This window comes from Paroedura picta, chromosome 4 (genome assembly GCF_049243985.1).
Source record: "Paroedura picta isolate Pp20150507F chromosome 4, Ppicta_v3.0, whole genome shotgun sequence".
In the NCBI taxonomy this organism is placed as follows: Eukaryota; Metazoa; Chordata; class Lepidosauria; order Squamata; family Gekkonidae; genus Paroedura; species Paroedura picta.
Genome location: NC_135372.1, coordinates 116,554,779 through 116,563,111, shown reverse-complemented (window position 1 = coordinate 116,563,111; position 8,333 = coordinate 116,554,779). Strand labels below are relative to the sequence as shown.

Genomic DNA, 8,333 nt, shown 5'->3' with positions numbered 1-8,333 from the left:
TTGTAGAACAGAACAGTCTGGTGTGACTCCTTGTGTTAGGTTTGTGGTCATGGTACTTATGAATATATGTCATTGTTATTGGAAAGGTTGCTTTAATGAAAGTAGGAATCAAAGCACTCATGAATGGGTGCACAGAAGGAAGTGGTTCCTTATCCTGGCAGATAAATGAAACTGGGGGCTGCAGCTATTTGAATGCAGTCCTTCTATCAGTTGTGTGGTATTAGTAAAGCTTGTTCATCTGTAGTTCAATTAGCTGTGGCATCATTCACTCTACAAACTTAGTAGCAGCAAAGGGTGAAATTGCTCCTCAGAGAGCCGTATTTGAAGAATGTGCAAGACCAAAACTTGACCTTGTGGCTACTAATATTTGCCTTTGATGATGGAGCAGTTTCTATGCACATGGATCCTATGGCCAGCTATATGTTAAATTTCACTGCTCATACGTATGGGTGATACAAAACAAATTCAGAGTCTAGTCAGTGGCACCTTTCGGACCCACAAAGTTTTATGCAAGGTATGAACTTTCATGTGTATGCACACTTCCTCAGGTACAATATCATGGAATCTGAGGAGGTGTGAGTGCACACAAAAGCTCCTAAAGGTGCCACTGGACTCTCAATTAGTTCTGCTGCTCCAGACCAACATGGCTACCCACTCGAATCTTTTTACAAAGACATTGCTGGGAAAGATATCACTGGGCAAGAATCCAGGAAGATTTCACTGGGTGACTTCAGAATTAAAGACTGCTATTCTTTCAGTTTCAATCCAGTTAAATGTAATATTTGCATCAGTTTCGGATAATAATTCTGTTATGAAACCATAGCCATACCACAAAATTACAGGAGCCAGCCATGAGTCACACCAGTAGATGATCAGTGTAACTTATACGGTTCATTAGCTTACGTCCTATGAATAAATGCTATGCACATTAGTCTGCTGAGGAGCATGTTCCCTTTTGCCTTAGCACTTCTGTTTACACACAATCAGTGGTTTTTAGGAGCCTTGAGAAGTGCTAATGCAAGAGGATGTGCACTCTGCAACAGAAGCTACCTGGCATATGGAACTCGCACATTGGATTCAAGTCACAATCTTTTCGTCCGACACCTTCAAATGCACTGCGTTGATTTTGTACTTTGAATAGTAAAATTTCCACCCTAACTAAGGTTCAACTTCCTTGCTCAAGAGGAAAATTTTAAACACAAGGCAACTTTTCTGGATAAATACTTTATTGATTTCCATACTTCATAAATGATCGTGCAATGTAAGCCATCGCTGAAAAAATCATTAAGGTATATGGCGGCTTCACAGTGCTGGTTATGTAATATCGTGCCATTAATTACTCAGATAATTCATGGTAATAGAAAATATACTAACAGATTTCCTAATGAGATAGCATCTTGAGTGCTATTGTCTCTACACAACTTAAAAATGGTCACTGTAACAGTAAATCCTTATGAAAGAATCAGGAAAAGGTATAATCTTTCCTGAGTAATTCTAATTGCATAACAAAGAAGGGTACTGAATTATTGACTTAAAATTCTCATAATGCATTTGGTATGTGTTTTTCTACATTAAGGTCCAATCGTTGTAGCCAAAGGTCATTATCTGCCAGAGGAAGGCCACTTCCACTGGCAAAGGGGGGCATTTTTCTCTGTAGGACCAATGGATCCAACCCATAGTAAACTTGTGTAGACATACACCCACAAATGTACTTATGTACTGTCACATATATGCATGTGTGCACTTGCACACACACCATCTTTTAAACTGCATTTGTGGTTGTATATTCATTTCTGGTTTGTAATTCTAGCTGATGCCAAATGTATTTACTACCAAGGAAAACACCTCAAGATGAACTGAAGAAAGGTCCACATTCATCAGTATCAACTTTACAGGTGGGCATCTAACATCAGCATTTCTATGCTAATCTGAGTTCTATAGGATTGAACAGCTGTATGTGTGACCAGTAGCTATGTGTGACCAAGTACCCACTGAGACTATTGGATTAGGGCCATCATGTTTAAGATTAGACTGTAAGGATGATGGTTGATCCTGAGACAGACTTCCCAAAGCCAAAAGATCACACAGAGCCTAATTCTATTATGGTTTAATGGGGAGTCAGCACCACTGAGTCCATGGGTATTTATTTCCCGGAGTGCGAAGGACTGCAGCTTTAATTTCTTCTTTATATCCTAAAACAAAATATTTTGCAATACTTCAGGTATAACTGGGGTTGGATAACAAGACTATCATGAGGTTGTGAAATATTGGGCAGTTAACTTCAGAAGAGCTACATGTTAAATGGGCAGGCAGGCTCCTGTATCTGTTGAGGTGACATCAACTGGGGGATGAGAGAGCCATTCGTAGAAGAGATTCAGTTTGTGAATAGCCTATCCTTTTGTATCAAAATTTCATATTCCTATGCCGGGGTTTTGTCAAATAGAGGCACATTTTAATCTCACTGGCTTCAATGAGAGAATTAACCACATTCTTAAAAATGCCCCATTGAAATTAATATTTTTTCTTGAGTGATCTCAAGCCTATGTCCAGAAGTTAGTAAATATTATAATTTCCATTGGATCTCTGCTTCCTCATAAGCAGGCACAGGGTTGCAGCCATGAGTGCTTAACAGTGACTGGATAATGCCAATCTTTAAACAGCCCGTGGCGCCACGGGCGCCACGGACTATATAATTCGTTAAGCCCCCTAGAGGTGGGCTTTGTCCGTGATGAGGAAGGGTCCGGGTTGGACCCTTCCTCACGACAGACAATCGGAGGGACCAATCGGCAGGCGCGAAGCGCCTGCCGATTGGTCCCTCCGATTCCCAGGCTGAGCAACTGCGAGCCGTGCGCAGCGCGGCTCCCAGTTGCTCCCGGACTGATGCGGCGAGAGGCGCGAAGCGCCTCTCGCCGCGTCAGACCGCCGCCCGAAGGAACCCCCAGCAGTCGCGCGAAGCGCGGCTGCTGGGGGTTCCCTCCCTGCCGGTCTGACGCCTTCTCCCCTTTCAAAACCCCTTTTTATAAAGGGGCTTTGAAACTAGTAGTTTATAAAGCTTCAACTCTAAAGTTCCCCCTAACTCTCTGTGCCTCATTTTTCTTTTTCACCATAAGGTGATCATATTATTGGGTTGGAACCAGACTACTTTCCCCACTAATTGAATGTGTGTGTGTGTGTGTGTGTGTGTCTGTGTGTAATTTCCACCAGTTTCCTCTATTTGCTGGAGACCCCCTGTTTTCCTTTCATGTCATTCCTGAAGGTACCAGAAATAGCATTTTGGGGAGATCAATGGGTTTGCTGTGGGAACAGGGGAGGCAGGAAAATTCTATTCTGCTGACAAAAGAGTCTTCCATTATTGGACTATTTAGTTTGAATCCATCCCAGAATCTCTGCCCTCATCAGAAAAGAACAACAAGCAGAAAAACCCTCTCCGCTGGGCTTTGGCTGAGGTTGCTGAATGGTCTATGCTGTAAGGTTCCCTGCTATTTTAAGATCACCTCAATTTAAAAAGCAGATTATAATGGTGTGTCATATTCTGGTTGCTCATCAAAATTAAACAGAAGTCCCTCCACACATGTGGTTGGGCAGGATCACTGGACGGGCCAGAGTGGTTAGTTTCTGTTGTTTGCACATACTTCACAGACTACAGAATAAACATTCTGCATTACTAATCCAAACTCTATAATTGGAATGTGCTATTGCAGATTTGAAAATCCTAATTACTGGGGGATGGGGGGAACTGTGTGGTATTGGCTGAACATGACCTTCTTTATCATATTAACCTCCCCGCATTCTTTTTGTTTCTTTCTTCCTCAGTAAATTATTTACAGATTCTCCACTCTGTAGGCCTGATTACAGATAACAGTGGAAAGCATTTTAATAGACTCCAACCTTGTAAAATTTATGGCAGCCAATGTTGAGGGGCTGGAATGTGCTTTGGGCTTTGTCTGTCAATGCTTTAAACTCTCTTCTGGCCTCTGTTTTCTTCTAATATCACAAAAGGATAGGGTAAAGTACCTCTGATTCTTTCAAAGGGGGAATGTGTATGGACCTGCGCCATCTTGCAGGTGTTACTAATTGGAGCTGTCCGCATAGATGGCCCTTATCATCTTCAGGGCCAAAGTAAAGTATTGGATAATTGGCTCATCAAAAGGATTTGTGTGCCACAGGATTGGAGGGGGAAAGTCAGGGGTGATGAGGTAATCATCTAGAGCAGTGGTCCCCAAACTTTTTATCACTGGGGACCAGTCAATGCTTGACAATTTTACTCAGGCCCGGGGGGGGGTAGTCTTTTATCGGGGGACGTTGCCACCGCCGCCTGAGCCCCTGCTCCACTTGCTTTCCCACCGGTGCCCCTGACTTCCCGCTGCCTGCTGGGGCCGCTGCCAGCAGCAGCTGCGCAGTGCCACACTGAGGGGGAGCCCCAGCCATGAGGTCGCTGGAGACCACCAAAGGTGAGCCGGTGGCAGAGTGGCAGGGCAACCTCCGAGGCAGCAGCCGGGGAGGAGGACAAGGAGGAGCCGCGGCCCGGTACTGACTGATCTGCGGCCCGGTCCCGGTCTCCGGACTGGGGGTTGGGGACCACTGATCTAGAGGGTTGTAGCAAGATATCATCCTGATTGAACTGTTACCATCACTAGCTTAATGTAGTGGTTAAGAGTGGTGGCTTCTAATCTGGTGAGCCAGGTTTGAGTCTCTGCTCCTCCACATGCAGCCAACTGGGTGACCTTGAGCTAGTTACCGTCCAGGTTGAGCTGTTCTCACAGAGCAGTAATATCAGGGCTCACTCAGCCCTACCTACCTCACAGGGTGTCTGTTGCAGGGAGAGGAAGGCAATTGTAAGCCACATTGAGACTTCTAACGCCAGTTGGCCATAAAATTATAATTGTGCTAAGAGGCTAGAGAAGAAATTAGCTTGCATTCTGAGGGACTAAAGGCCTCTACTACAACTTGCTGAAATTGCACTGGACAGCAATGTAGAGAATGTTCGAGCTGCAGCCTTTGACTCTGGGAATGTAAGATTGTGCCATCCAATGCAGATTTAAAATATATTAGGCAGTTAAGCTCGATTTTCTTGTCTTCTTTGATGTGAGATTTTAGAGTTGTGTTTCGCTTAGAAAAAATGACTGCCTGAAACATTATTATAATAAATTCTTTCTTTCTTTCTTTCTTTCTTTCTTTCTTTCTTTCTTTCTTTCTTTCTTTCTTTCTTTCTTTCTTTCTTTCTTTCTTTCTTTCTTTCTTTCTTTCATATATATAGATATATGTTTAAAAGGACTGTTTTTTTCTCGTGTATACTAGCTCTGGGGACCCACAGAGTTCAAATTTGGACTCCTTGACAGATGGTCTGACAGATCTGCTGTTCATTCCTATGGCAACATCTGGCCTTCATCTTGAGTATTGTCATAGAAGAGAAAGAGGTATCAAAGGCAAAACACACACACACACAAATGTTAAGGCCCATTTTCAGAAACCCCTTCCCCAAGTGTGACAACCAGACTTCTTAGGGATGCCGGTGCAATTATTTCTCTCAGGATTTTACCTGAATCATTTGTGTGCTTCCATGTGACTGAGACTGAATTGGATGGGAGGAGCTGAATATATGGCCTTCCTACACAATGGGCACCCTGATACTGTACATATGGGGCCTAACTACACATTATACTGTTTCTGAAATCTAATTTAATTCCTAGGTGCATAGGGGCCCAGTTTGGAGCAGGACAGTGGTCCATGGGAATAGGAATGTCATTTTGCTTACTTAATGTGTGCTACTACATTTAGGAAGTGGTGGGGGTCCAAGGCTCTCTATACGCCATGGTCCCAAACTGAATTGGTCTCCTACATGCCTGAGAACTGAGATCTGGATCACATGATACAAAGTCCACAAGTGTCTATATTTGTTAGGGCATTGTATCAGATGTGCGATAGGAGTTTTGTGCCTCCTGGATGCATGTGTGCATATGAGTGTGTGTGTGTGTGTGTGTGTGTGTGTGTGTGTGTGTGGTGGGGGCGTTAGAATTGGCTCTAGCCTCCCCAGTTTTCATGTTTTCAAATGATCCCAGAGAGTTACTACTTGCTCTGGAGAGAAACTTACATATTATGATAATTGAGAAGAGAAATTTTACATATCGATCAATATACTTTATGAGGACAAAGTTACATGGATTCCTGGTGGATCTCTGGCACTATACAACTGGACTAAAACATGTTACAGTAAACCTCCAAGCTAATGATCCTGTCCCATACTAATCAGGTGGCAACACTCTGCTTTCTTTTCAAAACTGGCCACTAGGTGCATTTGCCCAGCTTTCAGACTACAGAAAGATGGAGATGGAAAGATCTCTCTTTTACTTGAGTAATCAAGGAGTGCACCTATTTCACTCCAGAAAGTAAGCACACAGCCCCATATTAGAAGCTAAAGGAAGAAAATAATATACTGTTCAAGGAGCATATATTTAAGAACAGCGATGAGAGGATGCTGTGGCATGATTCAATAGTCACTTTTAGCACACTCATGTCCACATACCCTGCAACCAAGGGAAGTATGATAGTCATGATTACTGGGAACAGGAAACTTAATTTCTGGGACCCTTGGGTTGCTTATCACAATAGGCTTTAGCCTCTACTCTGGTTAAAGTGGCCACACATTTTCTACTTCTGTCCCTATACTTTTTACTGCTGTGAACCAACATGGCCACTCTGCAGGAATGTGCCTGTTTGGAGTTATGTAAGGGAGCCATGTGTCCATTGTCTTTTTCAAAACTAACATTCAGTAAAATGTCTTTCTGAAGGGAGGCACAATTCCTTTGCCATATGCAACCTTCCCCTCTCTTGTAAAGACTCTGTCAGCTGTCAGCCCCTAGCTCCCTCCTTCCCACTCCTTGTCAAACTTCCCATGGCTGTGGATGGCCTTGTTTATGACAGCATTAACCCCATATAAAATATCCCATAATTCATTTGACTATGGAAGGAGCCAAAGACAGCTTCAAAGGATTGGCTTCCTTTGCAATACACATGAGGCCAACAGGGTTAGAAGATGCACCTACAGGTCTAATGAGAGCCAGAGTCCAAGTGGCATTTCTGGTTTAAGTTTAACAGTTTGGGTTTCCCACTCGGCAGTAGCAGACTGTCTGAAACAGCCGACAATGGCAGACGGCACAGAAATCACAGCACGGCTGAGAGGGAGGTTTGCAGCTTGCCCAGGTAGCCACACAGTTAGGAGGGGGGGAAGGTCTCGGCCGGGGACGCTTTTTCTGTTGTGATTTTCTCTGAGGAGGAAAAAAAGAGAAGAAAGGTTAATGACCCCAACAGTAATAATCCTCATAAAGCATACTCAGCCTCCGGGGAGGGCGGTATATAAGTATGATAAATAAATAAATAAATAAATAAATAATACTCAGATTTCCTCAATATGGGGGTTCTGCCTGCCCCCATAGAACACAGAAAGATGCACTTATGTTCTTATGTCCTAAAACAAATTCATTTAGAAAGGTTTTTTGCTGCCTCTCCAGGAATTTGAGTAAAATGGCTTTCAAAAGAAAAATTATAACAACACATTTTAAGATAGCATTCATTTATTGGATTTATTCACCGCCACTTCTGAAGCTAGTCCAGCTCGTGGTGGTTTACAATAAAAGAACAAAGCCCCATAAAACAGAAATGACAAAAGTCCTCGATGGAGGGTAAAATAATCTATATCCCTCCTCCTAACCCTGCCGCAGCCTATAATGCCAGGGCGCACTGGTCCCCAATATCTACCATTGTCCTCGAGAGAGGTGCCTCTGCCCAGTTGACCATGGGCCATGCCTCTACAGGGGTCCTATATAGGGAGGGACCCAATCTTCGTGGCCCAGCCTCAACCAAGTGCCTGGCGGAAGAGTTCTGTCTTACAGGCCCTGCGGAACATTGACAGCTCTGATGGGGCCCTCAGCTCTTCTGGGAGCTCATTCCACCAGGTCAGGGCCAGGACTGAGAAATCCCTGGCCCTGGTCGAGGCCAGGCATGCCACCCAGGGGCTGGGGATAACCAGCAGATTCATACCCACAGGGCAAAGAGCCCTGCAGGGGGCAAAGAGCCCTGCAGGAGACAAGTGGCCCCTCAGATATGCAGGACCCAGGTCATAGATGGCCTTTAAAGGTAAGAACCTAAACCCTGAACCTCATCCAGAAGCTAATTGGTAACCAATGCAGCTGCCTCAGCGGACGCTAGACATGGACCCTCCAAGGTGATCTTGTGAGGACCCTAGCAGCCGCATTCTGCATCAACTGCAATTTCCGGGTCAGAGACAGGGGAAGGCCTACATTGAGCAAGTTACAGAAGTCTAACCTGGAAGTGAC

At 44.2% G+C, this 8,333-nt stretch overlaps 1 protein-coding gene across 7 annotated transcripts in view; it reads right to left on the bottom strand.

The window, feature by feature from the left end:
- Positions 1-1,208: 1,208 nt before the first annotated feature.
- Positions 1,209-8,333, bottom strand: part of ASIP (agouti signaling protein) — an 80,603-nt gene continuing 73,478 nt past the window's right edge. For all 7 annotated transcript variants that reach the window (XM_077335302.1, XM_077335301.1, XM_077335305.1 and 4 more), the window contains one exon: positions 1,209-7,265. In XM_077335302.1, coding sequence (XP_077191417.1) covers positions 7,089-7,265 — 177 coding nt within the window. In that variant the 3' untranslated portion in view covers positions 1,209-7,088. The remainder of the gene's footprint in view (positions 7,266-8,333) is intronic.